We start from the raw sequence: 25,109 nt of genomic DNA on the forward strand, positions 1-25,109 counted from the left end.
CTGCACCAACAAGAATCCCACCTAGGCCTTATCCCTGTAACCCCACATGTTTACCCCGCTAATCCCTGTAACCTATGCAGCCCGGGACACTAAGGGGCAATTTAGCATGGCCAATGCACCTAAACCGCACATCTTTGGACTGCGGGAGGAAACTGGAGTACCCGGAAGAAACCCACACAGGCATGGGGAGAACATACAAACTCCACACAGATAGTGAGTGACCTGAGCCGGGATTAAACCGGGGTCCCTGGCGCTGTGAGGCAACAGTGCTAACCGCTGTGCCATCATGCCATGAGAGGTATCTTAATGAACACCTTCTAGATGTTCAAATACAACATATCTATTGGTTCCCTTCTATCCACTCTGGTTGAGGCTTCCTCGAAAAACTCTAATTAGTCAGACACGATTTCCCTTTAATGAAGCCACGCTGACTCTGCTTGATTAGATTGTAATTTTCCAAATGTGCTATTACTTCCTTAATAATTTTCCAGCACCATTTATTATTTTTTTTAAACAGGTCTGTAGCTCCCTGAGACAGCTCCACAGTGGCTGTCCCCTGATGGACCACAGCAGAAACTACAGTCTGCATTCTCCCTTTTCTTAGCATCTGCCCTCTTTCTACCCTCCTTGGCAGCACTGAGCCTTTCCAAGTGTACGTTTCATGCTAGCAGCCTGTTAATTGGTTCGTCCAAAACATCTTTACTCAAACTCCAACCCTCTGTAATCAAGGCCAACATTTTTTGATTTGACATGTATTGGGGTACAGTGAAGAGTATTGCTTCTTGCGAGCTATACAGACAAAAACATAATGTTCATGGAATACATGGGGAGAAGGAATGGAGAGGGTGCAGAATACAGCGTTGCAGGTTCTGATGGAATGAAAAGAAAGATCAGCTTAATATATGACAGATCCACTCAAAAGTCTGGCGACAGCAGGGAAGAAGCTGTTCTGGAGTCGGTTGGTACATGTCCTCAGATTGTTGTATCTTTTTCCTGATGGAAGAGTGTATGTCCGGAGTATGTGTGGTCCTTGTATATGCTGGCTGCTTTTCCGAGATAGCGGGAAGTGCAGACAGTCAATGGATGGGAGGTTGGTTTGCATAATGGACTGGGCTATGTTCACAACCCTTTGTAGTTTCTTGTCGTCTTATCAGAGCAGGAACCATACCAAGCTGTGATACATCTGGAAAGGATGCTTTCATAGAATCATAGAAACCCTACAGTACAGAAAGAGGCCATTCGGCCCATCGAGTCTGCACCGACCACAATCCCACCCAGGCCCTACCCCCATATCCCTACATATTTTACCCGCTAATCCCTCTAATCTATGCATCCCAGGACACTAAGGGGCAATTTTTAACATGGCCAATCAACCTAACCCGCACATCTTTGGACTGTGGGAGGAAACCGGAGCACCCAGAGGAAACCCACGCAGACACGAGGAGAATGTGCAAACTCCACACAGACAGTGACCAAGCCGGGAATCGAACCCAGGTCCCTGGAGCTGTGAAGCAGCAGTGCTAACCACTGTGCTAACGTGCCGCCCCTTTCTATGGTGCATCTGTAAAAATTGGTGAGTTGCAGCAGATTTGTTGAATTTCCTTGGCCTTCCGTGGCGTTGGTGGGCTTTCTTCACTATAACATCGGTGTGGAGGGACAAGAACTGTTGGTGACCTGAACACTTAGAAACTTGAAGCTCTTGACCATTTCCACTTCACCATCATTAATGCAGACAGGGGTGCGTCCTCCAGTATGTTTCCTAAAGTTGTCTATCGCCTTCATTTTACTGACATTGAGGGAGAGATTATTGTCGTTGTACCATGTCACCAGATTCTTTATCTCTTTCCTGTACTTGGCTCGTCATTGTTAGAGATCTGACCCACTATGGTGATGTCATCAGCAAACTTGAAAATGTAGTTGGAGCAGAATTTGGCCACACAGTCATCAGTGTATAAGGAATATAGTAAGGGGCTGAGGACACAGCCTTGTGGGCACCGGTGTTGAGGATAATCATGTTACCTATCCTTACTGATTGTGGTGTCCGGGTTAGGAAGTATAGGATCCAGTCGCAGGAGGAGGAGCTGAGCCCTAGGCCACAGAGTTTGGAGCTGAGTTTTGTTGGGATAATGGTGTTGAAGGCTGAGCTGTAGTCAATAAATAGGAGTCTGATGTTAAGTGTCCTTGTTATCCAGGTTTTCCAGGGTTGAGTGTAGGGCCAGGAAGATGGCGTCTGCTGTGGACCTGTTGCAGTGGTAGGCAAACTGTAGTGGATCCAGGCAATCTGGCAGACTCGAGTTGATGCGCGCCATGACTGACCTTTCGAAGCACTTCATAATGATGGCTGTCAGAGCAACTGGGTGTTAGTCATTAAAGCACGCTGCCTGGTGGTTTTTCTTCGGTACAGGGATGATGGTCATCTTCTTGAAGCAGGTAGGGATCTCAGATCGGAGTAATGAGAGGTGAAAGATGTCTGTAAATACCCCACCCCCCCCAGCTGGTCTGCATAGGATCTGAGTGCTCGTCTGGGTATCCTAATCAGGCTGAGGGTTATCATTTGCCTTTCCAATAGCTTGCTGTACTAGGATGCTAACTTTCAGGAATTTGTCTCCAAGGACATTCGGGTCCCCTTGATTTCCAACATTCTCTCTGGGGGCAGTTGGCACAGTGCCCATGTTATAGACAGAACCAATTAGTATCAAAATGTCAATAGGACTATTTTCTTTGAGAGTAAGTATATTATCGCAATCATGTTTGAATGCAGTGGTCAAGTTAACTAGTTATGCTACATCGGTGCTTAAAATCTGCCTTAAATTTCTGGGTTCCCAAACATGCAGCCATAATTCAGTCTCTTTGGAGTCATGAGGTCCTGAGTTCAAGTTCCAGGACATGACTACAAAAATCTAGGTTGACATTCCAGTGCAATGCTAACTGAATGCTATTTCAAAAAACAGGAGAGTTACACAATACAAAAACAGAAAATGCTGCAAAATCTCGGCAGGTCTGATAGCATTTGTGGAGAGAGAATACAGCTAGCGTTGAGAGTCTGGATGACCCTTCGTCAGAGATGAAGACAACAGAAAATAGGATGTGATTTATACTGTTAGCTTGGGGGGGGGGGGGATGCAAATTGACGAAGATATCATAGACAAAAAGACAAAGGGAATGTAAATGGTGATCACTGCCAAGAAGGGTGCTGATAACAGCCATTAAGAGGTCAGAATATGTAAATGGCAGAACAATGGTAAGTGGAGTGTCAAAGGATGACCTGTCAAAGGACAGCAATGGAGGTTGAGGTGCAACCCTACTGGAAGTCTACAAGATTATGAGGGGCATGGACAGAGTGGATAGTCAGAAGCTTTTTCCCAGGGTGGAAAAGTCCGGATGGGATTTATCCAAGGATTCTCTGGGAGGCAAGAGAAGTGATTGCAGAGCCTCTGGCTCTGATCTTCAGGTCGTCGTTGGCCTCTGGTATAGTACCAGAAGATTGGAGGTTAGCGAATGTTGTCCCATTGTTTAAGAAGGGGAACAGAGACTTCCCCGGGAATTATAGACCGGTGAGTCTCACTTCTGTTGTCGGCAAGATGTTGGAAAAAATTATAAGGGATAGGATTTATAGTTATTTGGAGAGTAATGAATTGATAGGTGATAGTCAGCATGGTTTTGTGGCAGGTAGGTCGTGCCTTACTAACCTTATTGAGTTTTTTGAGAAAGTGACCAAGGAGGTGGATGGGGGCAAGGCAGTGGACGTGGTATATATGGATTTTAGTAAGGCGTTTGATAAGGTTCACCATGGTAGGCTTCTGCAGAAAATGCAGATGTATGGGATTGGGGGTGATCTAGGAAATTGGATCAGGAATTGGCTAGCGGATAGGAAACAGAGGGTGGTGGTTGATAGTAAATATTCATCATGGAGTGCGGTTACAAGTGGTGTACCTCAGGGATCTGTTTTGGGGCCACTGCTGTTTGTAATATTTATTAATGATCTGGATGAGGGTATAGTTGGGTGGATTAGCAAATTTGCTGATGACACCAAAGTCGGTGGTGTGGTAGACAGTGAGGAAGGGTGTCGTAGTTTGCAGGAAGACTTAGACAGGTTGCAAAGTTGGGCCGAGAGGTGGCGGATGGAGTTTAATGCGGAGAAGTGTGAGGTAATTCACTTTGGTAGGAATAACAGATGTGTTGAGTATAGGGCTAACGGGAGGACTTTGAATAGTGTGGAGGAGCAGAGGGATCTAGGTGTATGTGTGCATAGATCCCTGAAAGTTGGGAATCAAGTAGATAAGGTTGTTAAGAAGGCATATGGTGTCTTGGCGTTTATTGGTAGGGGGATTGAATTTAGGAGTCGTAGCGTTATGTTGCAACTGTACACAACTCTGGTGCGGCCGCACTTGGAGTACTGTGTGCAGTTCTGGTCCCCACATTACAGGAAGGATGTGGAGGCTTTGGAGAGGGTGCAGAGGAGGTTTACCAGGATGTTGCCTGGTATGGAGGGGAGATCCTATGAGGAGAGGCTGAGGGATTTGGGATTGTTTTCGCTGGAAAGGCGGCGGCTAAGAGGGGATCTTATTGAAACATATAAGATGATTAGAGGTTTAGATAGGGTGGATAGTGATAGCCTTTTTCCTCTGATGGAGAAATCCAGCACGAGGGGGCATGGCTTTAAATTGAGGGGGGGTAGTTATAGAACCGATGTCAGGGGTAGGTTCTTTACCCAGAGGGTGGTGAGGGATTGGAATGCCCTGCCAGCATCAGTTGTAAATGCGCCTAGTTTGGGGGCGTTTAAGAGATCCGTAGATAGGTTCATGGACGAAAAGAAATTGGTTTAGGTTGGAGGGTCACAGTTTTTTTTTTTAACTGGTCGGTGCAACATCGTGGGCCGAAGGGCCTGTTCTGCGCTGTAATGTTCTATGTTCTAATTACTACGGGGCATAGGTTTAAGGTGTGAGGGGCAAGGTTTAAAGGAGATATACGAGGCAAGTTTTTTTTTAATACAGAGGGTGATTGTGCGCTTGGAACACGCTGCTGGTGGAGGTAGTGGAAGGAGATACGATAGTGAATTTTAAGGGGTATCTTGACAAATACATGAATAGGATGGGAATAGAAGGATATGGTCCCCGGAAGAGTAGGGGGTTTTAGTTCAGGCGGGCAGCATGGTTGGTGCAGGCTTGGAGGGCCAAGGACCTGTTCCTCTGCTGTAATTTTCTTTGCTCTTTTGAGAGTAGAATGGTGTGTTGGATGGCAAGTGTCTTTTGCCACCACTTACATTCCCTTTGTCTATGACATCTTTGTCAATTCCCCCCCCCCCCCTCCCTTCACGCCAACAGCATAAATCTGAGATTCCAGCATCCACAGTATTTTGCCTTTATCGGAGTAGAAATCTCATCCTGTTTTCTATTGTCTTCTGCTATGACGAAGGGTCATCTTGATTCAAAATGTTAAATCTATTCTCTCTTCACAGATAGTCAGACCTGCAATTTTCCAGCATTTTCTCTTCTTGTTTCAGATGCCAGCATCCACAATCATTTGCTTTTATTATAATAGGAGAGTTATCCCTGGTGTCGTGAGTAATAAATAGTTAGCGGCACAGTGGTTAGCACTGCTGCCTCACAGCGCCAAGGACCCAGGTTCAATTCCCAGCTTGGATCACAATCTGTACAAATCTGCATGTTCTCTCTAAGTCTGCATGGGTTTCCTCCAGGTGCTCCGGTTTCGTCCCACAGTCCAAAAGACATGCTGGTTACGTGCACTGGCAGTGCTAAATTCTTCCTCAGTATACCCAAACTGGCACCGGAGTGTGGCGACTAGGGGATTTTGACAGTAACTTCATTGCAGTGTTAATGTACTTGCAACATTAATAAATAAACTTTAGCCCCCTGCCAGCATCATATATTAAACAGATTATTTGGTCATTATTACATTGTTGTTTGTGGGAGTTGGTTGTACATAAATTCACTATTGCATTTCCCAAAATTGCGACAGCATTTATTGCATGGACTGTAAGACACTCTGGGATGTCAGTGGTCCTGAAATGCACTGTATAAATCAAAGTCTTTTCCACGTGTGACAACATATAATTGCACATGTGCGTACAGACATCAAAGTTGGAAAAAATGGCAATGGGAATAATGGATTTCACAGTGCTTGGAAAAGTAATAAGTCCTGCTGCCACGTCGATAAAAAGTTAAAATAACTGCACTGGAATTTGGAACATATATTATAAATCAGAGCTCCATAACTTTATAGATGAATGTGACTGTTCAATTAGCAAGTTGCAGTCAAAAGAATATGTTTTTATATAAAAATGTAGCAAACACAAAATGCATACACGGCAGCTTTTCACCAACAATCACCCAGGGCACAGGCTGCCACCGCGGAGAGCAACAGCTGGCAGCTCTGACCTGCTCTCAGCAGAGCCAATGCCCCAGGAAGCACACCCTTCACTCATCGATCCACACACACACCACCCTCCTCACCCCTCACTCCCCACACACACCGCCCTCCTCACCCCACACACACACCGCCCTCCTCACCCCACACACACACCGCCCTCCTCACCCCACACACACACCGCCCTCCTCACCCCACACACACACCGCCCTCCTCACCCCACACACACACCGCCCTCCTCACCCCACACACACACCGCCCTCCTCACCCCACACACACACCGCCCTCCTCACCCCACACACACACCGCCCTCCTCACCCCACACACACACCGCCCTCCTCACCCCACACACACACCGCCCTCCTCACCCCACACACACACCGCCCTCCTCACCCCACACACACACCGCCCTCCTCACCCCACACACACACCGCCCTCCTCAACCCACACACACACCGCCCTCCTCACCCCACACACACACCGCCCTCCTCACCCCACACACACACCGCCCTCCTCACCCCACACACACACCGCCCTCCTCACCCCACACACACACCGCCCTCCTCACCCCACACACCGCCCTCCTCACCCCACACACACACCGCCCTTCTCACCCCTCACACACACCGCCCTCCTCACCCCTCACTCCACACACACACACCACCCTCCTCACCCCACACACAGCCCTCCTCACTCCTCACCCCACACACACACACACACCACCCCCCCTCACTCCACACACACACCGCCCTCCTCACCCCTCACAGCCCTCCTCACATTGTCCTCCTCACCCCTCACTCCATACAGTCCCCCTCACCCCACACACACACACTGCCCTCCTCACCCTGCCTACTCACCCCTCATCTCACTCCACACACATACCGCTCTCCTCACCCTGCCCTCCTCACTCCACGCATTGCCCTCCTCATCCTCATCTCCTCACGCACTGCTCCTTTCCGCCAGCTTCACTTTCCACATCGCAGACTGAAGGAAAGATCGGCGGTCAGCTTCTACCCTCGCGGCCGGCCCTGCCCGAAACCAACACCGTGACTAGGCCTCAGCGTCAAATCTTCCTTCCACAACATTTCCGCGAGCAGATAATTTACAACAACAGCCGAGGACAGCAGCACAGTCGGCGCAGCACCTTATTGATCACAAAAGGTTAACGCACCATTTCCTCAGGACCATATCTCGGTCTCAGTCCGAGCGAGCGCAGCACCAACAACAGCCTGATCCCCCAGGCCACTGACGTCACTGCCCCGCACAACCTGCTGGGGGCTGTAGTCCACAATGACCTGGGCGTGGCTATTACACTCGCATTGTTACACTGCATGAGGCCATTCGGCCCATTGTGTCTGCGCTGGCTCTCCGAATGAGCAATTCACTTATTACAATCCCCCCACCTCTCCCCTAATAATCCTGCACATCCTTCCTCTTCAAAATAAAACAATCTAATTCATTTTTGAATCAAAAACAGAAAATGCTGCAAAACCTCAACAAGTTTATTTATTCGTGTCAGAAGTAGGCTTACACTAACACTGCAATGAAGTTACTGTGAAAATCTCCTAGTCGCCACACTCCGGCGCCTGTTCGGGTACACTGAGGGAGAATTTAGCATGGCCAATGCACCTGACCAAAACCTCTTTCGGACTGTGGGAGGAAACCAGAGCACCCGGAGGAAACCCATGCAGACACGGGGAGAACGTGCAGACTCTGGCGCTCTCTGACAGCATCTGTGGAGAGATTGGGGCGGTGGCACAGTGGTTAGCACTGGGTTCAATTCTTGGCTTGGGTGTCTTCCCGTGTCTATGTGGGTTTCTTCCCACAGTTCAAAGGACGTGCTAGTTATAGAACCATAGAATCTACAGCACGGAGACAGGCCCTTCACCCCAAACTGGTCCATGCCGACCAAAATGCCCATTTGAGCTAACCCTATTTGCCTGCATTTGGCCCATATCCCTCCAAACCTTTCTTATCCATGAATCTGTCCAAATGCCTTTTAAATGTTGTCAATGTCCCTGCCTCAACCACTTCCTCCGGCAGGTCATTCCACATACGTACCACCCTCTGTGTAAAAAAAGTTGCTCCTCAGGTTCCCATTAATTCTTTCCCATCTTAACTTAAACATATGCCCTCTAGTTCTCAATTCCCCAAATTTGGGAAAAAGATTGATTGCATTCACGCTATCCATGCCTCTCATGATCTTTTACGCCTCTATAAAATCACCCCTCAGTCTCTTATGCTCCAAAGAAAAAAGTCCTAGCCTGTCCAATCTTCCTATTATTCAGTGCCTTGAGTCCTGGCAACATCCTTGTAAATCTCTTCTGCACTTTCTCCAGTTTAATAACATCTTTCCTGTAGCAAGGTGACCAAAACTGAACACAATACTCCAGGTGCAGCCTTACCAACATCTTGTACAACTACAACATAATTTCCCAACTTCTATACTCAATGCCCTGACTGATGATGGCCAGCATGCCAAAATCCTTCTTCACTGCCCTATCTACCTATGACTCCACCTTTAGAGAACCGTGCACTTGAACTCCAAGGTCCATCTGTTCTACGATACTTACCATTCACCATGAAAGTCCTACCTTGATTTGACATTCCAAAATGCAACACCTCACACTCAACTACGTTCGCCATTTCACGGCCCACTTCCCCAGCTGATCGAGATGCTGCTGAAATTTTTGATAATCTTCCTCACTGTCTACAATATCACCTATTTTTGTGTCATCTGCAAATTTACTGATCATGCCTTGTACATTCTCATCTAAATCATTGATATAGATAACAAACAGCAATGGCCCAGCACTGACCCCTGAGGCACACCACTAGTCACAGGCCTCCAGTCCGACAAGCATCCTTCCACCATTACCCTCTGCTTCCTACCATCAAGTAAGAAGTCTCACAACACCAGGTTAAAGTCCAACAGGTTTATTTGGTAGCAAAAGCCACTAGCTTTCAGAGCGCTGCCCCTTCGTCAGGGGCGTCCTGACGAAGGGGCAGCGTTCCGAAAGCTAGTGGCTTTTGCTACCAAATAAACCTGTTGGACTTTAACCTGGTGTTGTGAGACTTCTTACTATGTTTACCCCAGTCCAACGCCGGCATCTCCACATCATTTCTACCGTCAAGCCAATTGTACATCCAATTTGCCAGATCTCCCTGGTTAGGTGCATTGGCCATGCTAAATTCTTCCTCAGTATACCCAAACAGGCACCAGAGATTGGCACGAGGGGATTTTCACAGTGACTTCATTGCAGTGTTAACATAAGCCTACTTCTGACACTAACAAATAAACCTAAATTTAGAATAGGGTCAGCATTTCAAGTCTGGATGACCCTTTGTCAGAGCTGGTGAAGGGTCTGACAAAGGGTCATCCAGACTAAAAACATTGGCTCTATTCTCTCTCCACAGATGTTGTCAGACCTGCTGAGATTTTTCAACATTTTCTGCTTTTGTTTCAGATTCCAGCATCCGCGGTATTTTGCTTTCATTTCACTTTTGAATGCCTCAATTGAACCTGCCTCCATCCCACTCTCAGGAAGTGCACTCCAGTCCTGAACCACTCTCTGCATGAAAAAACCTGTTCTCATGCCACTTTTGCTTCCGTTGCAAATTACTTTAAATCTGTGCCTCTCGCTCTTGATCCTTTCGCGAGTGGGAACGCTTTTGCCTACTCAATCCAGACGCCTCATGGTTTTGAATATCTCTAGCAAATCTCTCTCAACTTTCTCTGGCCAATCCAACTTCATCCCTTAAGTTCCACATCCCTGGAACCATTGTCATGAATATGTTCCACACTCTCTCCAATGCCTTCACATCCTTCCACAAGTCTGACATCCAGACCTGAACACAATGCTCCAGCTAAGGCTGAATCAGTGTCCTATACAGCTTTAACATAACTTCTTTGTTCTTGTACTCAGAAACCCTATATTCAAAGCCTCAGAAAATGTATGCTTTCAACCTGACCAGCTGTAGAATAATGGGTTCACAGCTATGGTAATGAGATAATGATGCATATCATGACATAACAGTGACGTATGAGTCCTCATGTTCCTGAGAAGAGAAGATGAATAGTCTGTAGAAGAAACAGATGTACTTACATAGAACATAGAACATAGAAAAGCTACAGCACAAACAGGCCCTTCGGCCCACAAGTTGCGCCTTACTTAGGAACTTAGAATGAATTATAGTGTAAATAAAGGACATTTTGAAGAAACATACCAGAGTTAGACCTAAATCACTCATTGGTAGTGGGAAACCTTCCCAGTGCACAACAGGCACAAGTTACCCACAGAGAGATCCAAATAGTACTTAAAAAGTGGAAACCAAACCACAAACCACGATACTAGCAGTGGTGACACCAAACGACAACAATTTGCCATCAGCAAAGCACACATAGGGAGAAATCAGAACAAGACTTTTTGAAAGATAGGATCATAAGACTTACCTTGGTGAGGGGGACACTGAGAATCGGTTGCGATGGCAGGTGGTGGCATGATGTTATTGTCATTGGACTGGTAATCCAGCGATCCAGTGTAATGCTCTGGGGACCTGGCTTCGACGCCCACCGCAGCAGATGGTAAGATTTGAATTCAATAAAAATATGGAATTAAAAGTCTAAACGATGACCACAAAACCATTGTCGATTGTTGTTAAAACCCATCTGGTTCACTAATGTCCTTTCGGGAAAGAAATCTGCCATTCTTACCTGATTTGTCCTACATGTGGCCCCAGGCCCACAGCATTGTGGTTGACTCTTAAATAGTCTCTGAAACAGTCCAGCAAGTCAATCAGTTCAAGGGCAGTAAGGGATGGGTAATAAATGCTGGCCCCATTAGCGCTGCCCACATCCCATATAAAATGTTTTTATGAAGCACCAGCCGAACAGGCACTGTTCCTTCTGCAGCTGTTTGAAAACCTCAGTGGTGTACAAAGAGACCAGCACTGGGCATTGTGGAAAAAGCATCAAGTTTACATGCCAAAGAGCAGAAGCACCAGGATTAGTATGTTCCTATGTGCAGTGGGGTCCATTGCGTATGATGCTCTCCTGAGACGAGGGTAGAAGAGACCTCTGTGAACTTTAAAACTGTCCTGAAAGTATTTGTGCATGCTTCAGCCCAAAATGGAACCTCGCAACTGAGTGAGAACGATTCAATCAGAGATCCCAAAGGCCAGGGGAAAACATTGAATTGTTCCCTATAGACTTGGCTTGCCAATTATTACAGGTATGGTGCATTGAAAGACAAACTTATTTGCAACCATATTGTTATCAGAGTCCACAATGGAAACCAGTCAGGTATTTTGCGGACAAGAGGTGAATTAACGCTCAAACAAGTGGGTTAATATGCCAGACAGGCTGAACTTAAGGAGCAAAATTGAGCCATAATCTGTGGAAATATTGAGGCTTTGGATGAGTTTGCTAGTTGGGAGGTTCAAAGGCAGCAGCCTTACCCACTTAAAAGTCATACCTTATCAAAGTGAATTATTATTCAAGGTCACCAGACCCCATTATCAGACAGCTGAAATACTGATAAGAGATTTAAAGAATATTTTTTCAACGCATAGGTTTCTGCACAAAATTGTCTCCAACAATGGTCCATGAATGAATACTTCAAGAAATCTTTTAGAAGACCGTGGAATCAATCATGTTACCAGTTCACCCCTTCACCCATAGGCCAATGGAAAGGCCAGGAGAGCAGTGAAAACCATTAAAATGCTAATGACTAAGAATAACAATTGGAATTTAGCCTTGCTGAATTGTAGAGCAGCGGCTTTGAGCATTGGATTTTCACCAGCAGAGTTACATATGGGCCAAAGATTGAAATTCTATTGTTGAAGCAGAACTTAAAACAGAATGTTACATCAGATGGCCATGAGAAAGTAAGAAATATAGAGAATGCTCAAAGAGCAATACAGAAGAACTGGTACAACTTCAGCCATAGAGTGAAGACACGAGCAACATTAGTACCACGTCAGAAATTATGGACCAGAATGGAATGTCTGAATGCACAGTATCTAAACAAACAGAACAACTGCATTCATATCCCCTTCAAACTGCATTTGGAGTGTTAAGTAGAAACGGAAAAGTTCTAATATTATTAGAATCTGCAAGAACAAATGAGTTTGACCATTGCAAGCTCTGGGATGCCAAAACAAAGACTACATCAATTACCTCACGGAATGGTTATCCAGTCAATGAATCAACTAAAGGCTATCACCCTCGATCAACAGTGACAGGAACAGGGTCAGAGAGAGCTGTGAAGGCACTACGGAAAGGCTTAACCTGTGAAATTCAGACTTTGGAGGGGGTGAGAGGGTGAGGCAGGGGGGTGAGGAGGGAGATGGTGGACACGCAAATAGTGTTAAGATTCTTATTAAAAAAAGGTTAAGATTATAAACAAAGAACAATACAGCACAGGAACAGGCCCTTCGGCCCTCCAAGCCCGTGCCGCTCCCTGGTCAACTAGACCATTCTTTTGTATCCCTCCATTCCCACTCCGTTCATATGGCTATCTAGATAAGTCTTAAACGTTCCCAGTGTGTCCGCCTCCACCACCTTGCCTGGCAGCGCATTCCAGGCCCCCACCACCCTCTGTGTAAAATATGTCCTTCTGATATCTGTGTTAAACCTCCCCCCCTTCACCTTGAACCTATGACCCCTCGTGAACCTCACCACCGACCTGGGGAAAAGCTTCCCACCGTTCACCCTATCTATGCCTTTCATAATTTTATACACCTCTATTAAGTCTCCCCTCATCCTCCGTCTTTCCAGGGAGAACAACCCCAGTTGACCCAATCTCTCCTCATAACTAAGCCCCTCCATACCAGGCAACATCCTGGTAAACCTCCTCTGTACTCTCTCCAAAGCCTCCACGTCCTTCTGGTAGTGTGGCGACCAGAACTGGACGCAGTATTCCAAATGCGGCCGAACCAATGTTCTATACATCTGCAACATCAGACCCCAACTTTTATACTCTATGCCCCGTCCTATAAAGGCAAGCATGCCATATGCCTTCTTCACTACCTTCTCCACCTGTGACGTCACCTTCAAGGATCTGTGGACTTGCACACCCAGGTCCCTCTGCGTATCTACACCCTTTATGGTTCTGCCATTTATCGTATAGCTCCTCCCTACATTATTTCTACCAAAATGCATCACTTCGCATTTATCAGGATTGAACTCCATTATACTTGGAGGGCGATGCAAAGTAATGGGTTATAGTTATGGTAATGAGATGGTGATATTTTTCATGATGTAACAGTAACATCAGTAAGTCATGTGCATGAGACTGAGAAGAGAATATGTTAAGAGAGTAATGTTCTGACCTAGAAGCTTAAAATGTACGATAGTGTAAATAAACCACCTGCCACCTTCAATGACTCATGCACATATACACCCCTTTAGAGTTGTATCTTTTATTTGATATTGTCTCTTCATATCCTTCATGTCAAAATGAATCAATTCACATTTCACTCCATTGAACTTCATCTGCCACTTGTCTACTGTTTCCACTAATTTGTCTGCATCCTTTTGAGCTTCTACACTATCTTCCTTACAGTTCACAATGCTTCTAAGTTTCATATCATCTGTAAATTTTGAAATTTTGCCATCTACATCAATGACTAGGTTGTTAATATATATCAAGAAAGGCAAAGGTCCCAACACTGACCCCTGGGGAAATCCATGACAAACCTTCCTCCAGTCTGGAAAACATCCATGAAATCCACTGTTTCCTGTCACTTAGCCAATCTCATAACCATGTTGCTACTTTCCCTTTGATTCCATGAGCTATAACTTTTCTCACAAGTCTGTTGTGTAGCACTGTATCATATGTTTTCGGAAGTCTATGTACATCACCAACAGCATTGCCCTCATTAACCCCCTCTCTTCCTCATCAAAAAACACTAGCAAGTTAGTTAAACATGATTTTCCCTTAAGAAATCCATGTGGATTCTCCTTAATTAACCTGTATTTGTCTCTGTGACTATTAATTTTGGCCCTAATTATTACTTTTAGAAATTTCCCCACCACCAGAGTTAAACTGATTGGCTTGTAGTTGCTATGCTTATCTTTACGCATTTTTTCGAAGAAGTATGTAAATTTTGCAATTCTTCAGACTTCTGGCTCTTGAGTCTAATGAAGACAGAAAGATTATGGCAAGTGCCTCTGCATATTCCACTCTCACTTCCATCAGTGTTTTTGGATGCGCCTCAACCAGTCCTAGTGCCTTATCCCCTTTTTGGTTCCTAATCTCCTCCTTTTACCACACTTACAATTTGTGTTCCCTTTTTTCATGGCTGAATCTCTTTTCATGTTCCTGCTTTACCTCTCCTATTTGCTTTTCCACCTCCCCTCTGAACCTTGTATATTCAGCCTGGTTCTCAGGCTGTGCTAGGGCAGTGCCAAGGTTCCAGGGGGTAATGCCAGGGTACTGCTCAGACATGTCTTTCTGTCCCCCCCCCAGGGGCTATACTTAACTGTGCTAATCCATTTATTCATTTTGGTTATCCATTTTGGTCAGTGGAATAAAAAGGCAACTTATTATCTAAAAGGAAAGCAACCTCAAAATGCATTGGTGTGGAGGGATCTGGGTGTTCTTGTGCATGAATTTCAAAAAGATAGTGTACAGGTGGAGCAGGTAATAAGGAAGGTAAATGCAATTGTGGCATTCATTACTAATGGAATCGAATATAAAAGCAAGGAAGTGCTGTTGCAACTATCGAAGGCATTGGTGAGATTGCATCTGGAATACTGTGTACAGTTTTGGTCCCCTTACTTGAAGAAGGATGTAAATACATTAATGGCAATTCAGAGAAGGCCCACTAGATTCATTCCAGAGATGGAGGACTTGTCTTACCAAGAGAGATTGAGCAGTTTAGACCTATATTCACTGGAATTTAGAAGAATGAAAGGAGATCTAATTGAGATATATAAGAAATTAAATAGGATTGACAGGGTAGATGTAAAGCGGGTGTGTCCCCTTGTTGGACATTCTAGAACAAAATAGCATAGTTTTAGGCTGAGGGATTTAAAACAGAAATTAGGAGGAATTACTTCACTCAAAGGGTCATGAATCAGTGGAATTCTCTTCCCCAGAGTTCAGTTGATTGGAGGGTAGAACAGTAAATAAATTTAAGGAGGAGATAGATTTTTAATTAGAAGTGGGATGAAGGGTTATGGAGCAGGCAGGAAGGAGTAGGTGAGGCCAAGATGAGATCAGCCATGATCATATTGAATGGTAGAGCAGGCTCAAGGGGTTGAATTATCTACCTGTGCTCCGAGTTCTTCTCTTCTTATCTATGTGTGGTCTTGGCGGGTTCTCTTCACCCGGTTCTGATTTTTAAAAACCTGTTGCAAACTTCGCCAACGTGATGTCTCATCAGCGTGTGGGGAATTCCTTAGGGAGAGGGGAGATATGACTGTAAAGCCTGCTAATTATATGTAAGTGCATTCAAATGAGATTCCTGACCTTCCTGGGTGGGAACCTCATTACACCACTGGCACGGGTGGCAGCGGGGAGAAATGGAAAATGAGATTTCACCGGCAAAATTCTTATTTTCTGTGTCTTGCAATATTTTGTGCCCACATCGCCGTTTGTGCTTGTGGTAAATGTGGATGCAAAATCACGGCATATATCTCAGTAATAGTGATTAGATATATACAATTTATCTCTAGTTGTGCACCAGTTCATCTGTCTTATTGTGGAAGCACCACACACTCAGATAAAGTGATTTCAATTTTACTTTTTTTAGTGCTATTCCCTGCATGGACCCTATTCTCTGGTGCTCTATTACTAGAACATAGAACATAGAACAGTACAGCACAGAACAGGCCCTTCGGCCCACGATGTTGTGCCGAGCTTTATCTGAAACCAAGATCAAGCTATCCCACTCCCTATCATCCTGGTGTGCTCCATGTGCCTATCCAATAACCGCTTAAATGTTTCTAAAGTGTCTGACTCCACTATCACTGCAGGCAGTCCATTCCACACCCCAACCACTCTCTGCGTAAAGAACCTACCTCTGATATCCGTCCTGTATCTCCCACCACGAACCCTATAGTTATGCCCCCTTGTAATAGCTCCATCCACCCGAGGAAATAGTCTTTGAACGTTCACTCTATCTATCCCCTTCATCATTTTATACACCTCTATTAAGTCTCCCCTCAGCCTCCTCCGCTCCAGAGAGAACAGCCCTAGCTCCCTCAACCTTTCCTCATATGACCTACCCTCCAAACCAGGCAGCATCCTGGTAAATCTCCTCTGCACTCTTTCCAGCGCTTCCACATCCTTCTTATAGTGAGGTGACCAGAACTGCACACAATATTCCAAATGTGGTCTCACCAAGGTCCTGTACAGTTGCAGCATAACCCCACGGCTCTTAAACTCCAACCCCCTGTTAATAAAAGCTAACACACTATAGGCCTTCTTCACAGCTCTATCCACTTGACTGGCAACTTTCTGTCCTTTCCTGTCCCTCTCAACTTGTTTTATCCACGTTGATATCCTTCTCTCATGGCTCAATTTTTATCTTTGGATTTCATGTGAAGACATGTAGCTGGAAAAGACTCCTCAGCTCTGACAAGTAAAGTTGTTTTTACACTGCCTACTGCCTTATCATCTCACTCTCTTCATTTTCTAGGAGATTTTGAGCCCACCAGTTGTGTTAGTTGACTGGTATTACAATCAACGTGCTGGCTGAAAAATTTGTTTCCTTTTCCCACCTCTGACTCTCTGAGTGTTCCCAGGTCGCAGTTGAGTAACAGAAATTAAGGAATGGCATGGAGTGCTTTTCTCAATTTTAAAATTAATGTACGCCCTTTGCAAAGGCTAAAAGCCCATTTCCAATGACCAGAATTACCGCACTTCAATTGATGGTGGAGTGGTCTCCTGAAAATCAACGTCTGAATTTTTTTGTCTGACTATTTTTACTGAAAAGCTTTCCTCTGTTGTCAGCTTTGTCTCTTCCTGTTGTATGCTGAAGTGGTCAGCTCACTTTAACGGTAAAGATTAAAGAATGAAAAAAAGTTGTCACACAGTGGGTTACTTAACCAGTTAGTGAAGCTTTATTAGATAGGTGTTGCTTACTTACAGTCCCGGGTAGAAGAGAGGGAAAATCGCCCAAATGCCTCTGATCATATCACCATGTAATCATGTGACACGCTGCACAGAGATGGTTTATGATACATAATTAAGGTGGGGACAGACGAGTGTACTGTACATATTCAAAATTCTTTTCTGAGAATTTTGCTCTGTTGATCAGGCTATACATCTCGTATCTTATTGTTCTTTACCACAGCTACATACTGTAATGATGGCTTAATTATTATATCCATTATATCCAAAATCACTCTCTTGTGTCATATGCTGTAAAATGATTCAATTTAACTAAATCTGTCAATAATTATTAGCCTTTTTTAATCTCATGAATTTGTGTCTGTCTGCATTAAGTGATGCTTCATAGAAATCATAGAAACCCTACAGTGCAGAAGGAGGCCATTTGGCCCATCGAGTCTGCACCGATCACAATCCCACCCAGGCCCTACCCCCACATATTTTACCCGCTAATCCCAGGACTCTAAGGGGCAATTTTTTTAACCTGGCCAATCAACCTAACCTGCACATCTTTGGACTGTGGGAGGAAACCAGAGCACCCGGAGGAAACCCACGCAGACACGAGGAGAATGTGCCAACTCCACACAGACAGTGACCCGAGCCGGGAATCGAACCCGGGACCCTGGAGCTGTGAAGCAGCAGTGCTAACCACTGTGCTACCATGCCGCCCTTGTCATCCTTCAGTTGAGCTTTCTTAAACTTGCTGTCTCTGATCATCCTGGTCCCTGCCCCAGTCTACTTTGCAGCAACTGCAGACAGGAGAATTTTGTTCTCCAAATATTGTTTTCCAAAATTTTAAATATGATTAAACACTGGAATAGCCCCACCCCTAATCCTTGAGGTAAACCTCATGCAATTTCCTTTCAAAGTTCAGTTGGTGGTGCTCTTGCCTCTGATTCAGATGTACATCGTACTGTGTGGCCACTGTGCCAAATGAGATAGACTTTGAACAGATTTCAAGATTGGGCATCCATGAATCGCTGTGCACCATTAGCAGTGGCAGAATTGTACTCAACCACAACTTGTAACCTCATGGCCTGGTATATTCCTCACTCTGCTGTTGCCATCAAGCCAGGAAGTCAACCCTGATTCAATGAAGAGGGAAGGAGGACATGCCATGAGCAACATCAGGCATACCTAAAAATGTTGAGTGGGATTTCTCTACCCCGCTGCATTGGTTAAGTAATGTAGCAGGACGGGAAATATGAGCGGGAGCCGAAAAATGCAAATCGCGCCCAGTGTCGTGCCATTTGCAATCCTTACTGGCCATTTTGCCAGCGTAATCAGCCTTGCACCCGGGAAGGAAGCACTCTGGTTTTCAGACCTTTGTGGCACAAATTATTTTGGGAAGATCGCCCCAAGATGTCAACATGGTGAAGCTACAACACAGAACTATTTGCATACCAAACAGCATAAGCAGAAAGTAATACTCTGTCTAAACAAATCCACAATCAATGGATCAGATCTAAGCTCTGCAGCCCTGCCACATCCAGCCGTGAATGGTGGTGGACAATTAAACAACTCACTGGAGGAGGGGGCTCCACAAATATTCCCATCCTCAACGCTGGAGGAGTACAGCACACTTGTGCAAAAGATAAGGCAACAACCTTCAGCCAGAAATGCCAAGTGGATGATCCATCTCAGCCTCCTTTGGAGGTCCCTAGCATCCTAGATGTCAGTCTTCAACCATTTTGATTCACTCCACATGATGTCAAGAAACAGCTAAAGGCACTGGATTTCTTTTTTATTCATTCATGGGCATCGCTGGCTGGCCCAGCATTTATTGCCCATCCCTAATTGCCCTTTAGGGGGCAGTTAAGAGTCAACCAAATAGCTGTGGATTGGGAGTCACATGTAAACACAGTAAGAAGTTTAACAACACCAGGTTAAAGTCCAACAGGTTTATTTGGTAGCAAAAGCCACACAAGCTTTCGGAGCTGCAAGCCCCTTCTTCAGGTGAGTGGGAATTCTGTTCAGTCACATGTGAGCCAGACCAGGTAAAGATGGCAGTTTTCCTTCCCTAAAGGACATTAGTGAACCAGATAGTTTTTTACAACAATCAACAATGGTTTTGTGGTCATCATTAGACTTTTAATACCAGATTTTTATTGAATTCAAATTTCACTATCTGCCGTGGCAGTATTTAAACCTGGGTCCCCAGAGCATTGCCCTGGGTCTCTGGGTTATTTGACCACCTTCCCTAGCTGTAAAGGTTGATACTGCAAAAGCTATGGACCCTGACAATGTTCCAGCAGTAGTACTGAAGACTTGTGCTCCAGAACTTGCCACATCCCTCGACAAGCTGTTCCAGTACAGCAACAACACTGGCATCTATCCAGCAATTGAAAAGTTGCCCAGATATGTCCTGTACAGAAGATACAGGACAAATCCAACCCACCAATTACTGCCCACCAGTCTACTTCTGATCATCAGCAAAATGAAGGAAGGGGTCATCAACAGTGCTCTCAAGCAGCACTTACTCAGCAATAACCTACTCATGGATGCCTCAGTTTGGGTTCCGCCAGGGCCACTCAGCTACTGACCTCATAACAGCCTTGGTTCAAACATGGACAAAAAAGCTGAATGCCGCAGGTGAGGTGAGAGTGATTGCCCTTGACATCAAGGCAGCATTTGACCGAGTAAAGTACCAAGGAGTCCGAGCAAAACTGGAGTCAATGAAAATCAGAGGAAAAACTCTCCACTGGTTGGAGTCATACCTGGCATAAAGGAAGATGGTTGTGGTGATTGGAGGTCAAGCATCTCAGCTCCAGGCCATCACTGTAGGGTTTCCTCAGGCTAGTGTTTTAGGCCCAATTATCTCCAGCTGCTTCATTGATAACCTTCCTTCCATCATAAGGATGCTTCCGCTGGTGGGGCATTCCAGGACAAGAGATCATAGTCTTAGGATAAGGGGTAGCAAATTTAAAACAGAGTTGAGGAGAAACTACTTCTCCCAAAGGGCTGTGAATCAGTCAAACTTGTTACCACAAAGTGCGGTGGGTACTGGGACAATGATTAAATTTAAGGAGGAGTTAGGCAGATTTTTAATTGGTAATGGGTTGAAGGGTTATGGGGAGAAGGAAGAAAAATGGGGATGAGGAGCATGTCAGCCATGATCGAATGGCGGAGCAGACTCGATGAGCCAAATGGACTAATTCTGCTCCTATATCTTTGGAACTTATAAAGTCAGAAGTGGGGACGTTCACAGATTACTGCACAATGTTCAGCACCGTTCGCGACTCCTCAGATGCTGATACAGTCCATGTCCAAATGCAGCAAGAGCTGGATAATATACTGGCTTGGGCTGACAAGTGGCAAGTAACATTTGCACAACACAAGTGTCAGGCAACGACCATCTCCAATAAGAGAGGATCTAACCATCGCCCCTTGAGATTCAATGGCATTACCATCGCTGGATCGCCCACTATCAACATCCTGGGGATTACCATTGACCCGGATCTGAACTGGAATAGCAATATAAATACTGTGGCTACAAGATCAGGTCAAAGGCTATGAATCCTGTGGTGAGTAACTCACCTCCTGACTCACCAAAGCCATCATCTACAAGGTACAAGTCAGGCGTATAATGGAATACTTCCCAATTGCCTGGATGAGTTCAGCTCTTACAACACTCAAGAAGCTCAACACCATCCAGGACAAAGTAGTCCGCTTGATTGCTACCCTTTCCACAAACATTCACACTCTGTCCACCTCTGAAGAACAGTGGCAACCATGCGTACCATCTACAAGATGCATTGCAGGAACTCACAAAGATTCCTTAGGCAGCACCTTCCAAACCATGATCCTTACCATCAAGAAGGACAAGAGCAGGAGATACCTGGGAATATCACCACCCAGTGGTTCCCCTCCAAGCCACCATCCTGACTTGGAAATAAAGTGTTGGTCCTTTACAATTGGGGGAGAGGTAATTATGATGCGATTAGGCAAGAATTAGGGGGCATAAGTTGGGAACAGAAACTGTCAGGGAAAGGAACTAATGAAAAGTGGAACTTTTTCAAGGAACAAATACTGGGTGTCCTTGATAGGTATGTCCCTGTCAGGCAGGGAGAAAATGGCCGAGTGAGGGAACCATGGTTCACGAAAGAGGTGGAATGTCTTGTGAAAAGGAAGAGGGAAGCTTATGTAGGGATGAGGAAACAAGGTTCAGATGGCTCGATTGAGGGTTACAAGTTAGCAAGGAATGAGCTGAAAAGGGGGCTTAGGAGAGCTAGGAGGGGACACGAGAAGTCCTTGGCGGGTTGGATCAAGGAAAACCCCAAGGCTTTTTACTCTTATGTGAGGAATAAAAGAATGACCAGGGTGAGGTTAGGGCCGGTCAAGGACAGTAGTGGGAACTTGTGTATGGAGTCAGTAGAGATAGGCGAGGTGATGAATGAATACTTTTCTTCAGTGTTCACCAAGGAGAGGGGCCATGTTTTTGAGGAAGAGAAGGTGTTACAGGCTAATAGGCTGGAGGAAATAGATGTTCGGAGGGAGGATGTCCTGGCAGTTTTGAATAAACTGAAGGTCGATAAGTCCCCTGGGCCTGATGAAATGTATCCTAGGATTCTTTGGGAGGCGAGGGATGAGATTGCAGAGCCTTTGGCTTTGATCTTTGGGTCCTCGCTGTCCACGGGGATAGTGCCAGAGGACTGGAGAATGGCAAATGTTGTTCCTCTGTTTAAGAAAGGGAATAGAAATGACCCTGGTAATTATAGACCGGTTAGTCTTACTTCGGTGGTTGGTAAATTGATGGAAAAGGTCATTAGAGATGGGATTTACGACCATTTAGAAAGATGCGGATTAATCAGGGATAGTCAGCACGGATTCGTGAAGGGCAAGTCGAGCCTCACAAATTTGATTGAATTTTTTGAGGAGGTAACTAAGTGTGTTGATGAAGGTAGGGCAGTTGATGTCATATACATGGATTTTAGTAAGGCGTTTGATAAGGTCCCCCATGGTCAGCTTATGATGAAAGTGAGGAGGTGTGGGATAGAGGGAAAGTTGGCCGATTGGATAGGTAACTGGCTATCTGATCGAAGACAAAGGGTGGTGGTGGATGGAAAATTTTCGGATTGGAGGCAGGTTGCTAGCGGAGTGCCGCAGGGATCAGTGCTTGGTCCTCTGCTCTTTGTGATTTTTATTAATGACTTAGAGGAGGGGGCTGAAGGGTGGATCAGTAAATTTGCTGATGACACCAAGATTGGTGGAGTAGTGGATGAGGTGGAGGGCTGTTGTAGGCTGCAAAGAGACATAGATAGGATGCAAAGCTGGGCTGAAAAATGGCAAATGGAGTTTAACCCTGATAAATGTGAGGTGATTCATTTTGGTAGGACTAATTTAAATGTGGATTACAGGGTCAAAGGTAGGGTTCTGAAGACTGTGGAGGAACAGAGAGATCTTGGGGTCCATATCCACAGATCTCTAAAGGTTGCCACTCAAGTGGATAGAGCTGTGAAGGAGGCCTATAGTGTGTTAGCTTTTATTAACAGGGGGTTTGAGTTTAAGAGCCGTGGGGTTATGCTGCAACTGTACAGGACCTTGGTGAGACCACATTTGGAATATTGTGTGCAGTTCTTGTCACCTCACTATAAGAAGGATGTGGAAGCGCTGGAAAGGGTGCAGAGGAGATTTACCAGGATGCTGCCTGGTTTGGAGGGTAGGTCTTATGAGGAAAGGTTGAGGGAGCTAGGGCTGTTCTCTCTGGAGCGGAGGAGGCTGAGGGGAGACTTAATAGAGGTTTATAAAATGATGAAGGGGATAGATAGAGTGAACGTTCAAAGACTATTTCCTCGGGTGGATGGAGCTATTACAAGGGGGCATAACTATAGGGTTCGTGGTGGGAGATACAGGAAGGATATCAGAGGTAGGTTCTTTACGCAGAGAGTGGTTGGGGTGTGGAATGGACTGCCTGCAGTGATAGTGGAGTCAGACACTTTAGGAACATTTAAGCGGTTATTGGATAGGCACATGGAGCCCACCAGGATGATAGGGAGTGGGATAGCTTGATCTTGGTTTCAGATAAAGCTCGGCACAACATCGTGGGCCGAGGGGCCTGTTCTGTGCTGTACTGTTCTATGTTCTATGTTCACTGTCACTGGGTCAAAGTCCTGGAATTCCCTCCGTAACAGCATTGTGGGTGTACCTACACATCTGGGACTGCAGCGATTCTAGAAAGCAGCTCACCAGCACATTTTGGAGGGCAACTAGATGTGGACAATAAATGTTGACCTAGCCAGCAAAGCCTACATCCTGTAAATAAATTTTACAATTTTTATAAATACTGTGGCTACAAGAGTAGATCAGTAGCGAGGAATCCTGCAGCAAGTAACTCCCCCTCTGACTCCCCAAAGCCTGTTCACCATCTACAAGGCATAAGTCAGGAGTGTGGTTGAATACTGTCTGCTTGCTTGGATGGGTGCAGCACCAACAACACTCACAAAGTTCGACAGCATCCAGGACAAAGTAGCCCGCTTGATTGGCACTCCATCCACAAGCAGTCACTCCCTCCACCACCAACAAATAGTGGCAGCTGTGTGTGCCATTTACAAGATACACTCCAGGAACTCAACAAGGCTCCTTAGATAGCACCTTCTAAACCCACGACCACTACCATCCAAAAGGAAAAGGTCAGCAGGTATCTGGGAACACCACCACCTGGATATTCTCCTCAAGTCACTCATCATCCTGACTTGGAAATATATTGCCGTTCCTTCACTGTCGCTGGGTCAAATTCTCTGTCCTTAACAGCACTGAGGGTGTACCTACACCACTGGGACTGCAGTGGTTCAAGAAGGCAGCTCACCGTCATCTTCTCAGGGGCAATTGGGAATGGACAATAAATGCTGGCCGAGCCAGTGATGCCGATATCCCATAAATGAATCCAAAAAAGATTCCAGCCTCTAAGAAGTAAGTCAATCTTTTGTCAATACTATATATCGTTCAGTATTGGGACTCTAATTAGTATTGGGACTCTAATTATAATTAATGTTACCAGAGAGGCAGTGCTGGGTAGACTAATGGGACTGAAGGTGGACAAGTCCCCGGGTCCGGATGGAATGCATCCCAGGGTATTGAAAGAAATGTCAGAGGTAATAGTGGATGCGTTAGTGATTATTTATCAAAACTCGTTGCATTCTGGGGTAGTGCCGGTTGATTGGAAAACGGCTAATGTTACGCCGCTGTTTAAAAAAGGAAGGAGACAAAAGGCGGGTAACTATAGGCCGGTCAGCTTAACGTCTGTAGTAGGGAAAATGCTGGAATCCATTATTAAAGAGGAGATAGCAGGGCATCTGGATAGAAATGGTTCGATCAATCAGACGCAGCATGGATTCATGAGGGGAAAGTCGTGCTTGACGAACATGTTGGATTTTTATGAAGATGTGACTAGGGCGGTTGATGGAGGAGAACCGGTGGATGCGGTGTTTTTGGATTTCCAAAAGGCGTTTGATAAGGTGCCCCATAAAAGGCTGCTGAAGAAGATTAGGGCACACGGAGTTGGGGGTAGTGTGTTAAAGTGGATTGGGGACTGGCTATCCGACAGGAAGCAAAGAGTCGGAATAAATGGGTGTTTTTCCGGTTGGAGGAAGGTAACTAGTGGCG

The 25,109-nt window shown here is 45.5% G+C and overlaps 1 protein-coding gene across 5 annotated transcripts in view; it reads right to left on the reverse strand.

Moving 5' to 3' along the window:
* Positions 1–7,643, reverse strand: part of LOC144499779 (uncharacterized) — a 107,965-nt gene extending 100,322 nt beyond the window's left edge. For 4 of the 5 annotated variants that reach the window (XR_013498897.1, XR_013498895.1, XR_013498894.1 and 1 more), the window contains exon 1: positions 7,559–7,641. Coding sequence is in view for 1 of the 5 variants with exons in the window: in XM_078222229.1 (XP_078078355.1) it covers positions 7,559–7,561 (3 nt within the window). In the remaining 4 variants the exon portion in view is untranslated. Of the gene's footprint in view, positions 1–7,281 lie in introns of all 5 variants that reach the window. The other variant, XR_013498896.1, reaches the window with a different exon arrangement.
* Between the last annotated feature and the right edge of the window lie 17,466 nt (positions 7,644–25,109).

The sequence above is a fragment of the Mustelus asterias genome, chromosome 10, assembly GCF_964213995.1.
Source record: "Mustelus asterias chromosome 10, sMusAst1.hap1.1, whole genome shotgun sequence".
In the NCBI taxonomy this organism is placed as follows: domain Eukaryota; kingdom Metazoa; phylum Chordata; class Chondrichthyes; order Carcharhiniformes; family Triakidae; genus Mustelus; species Mustelus asterias.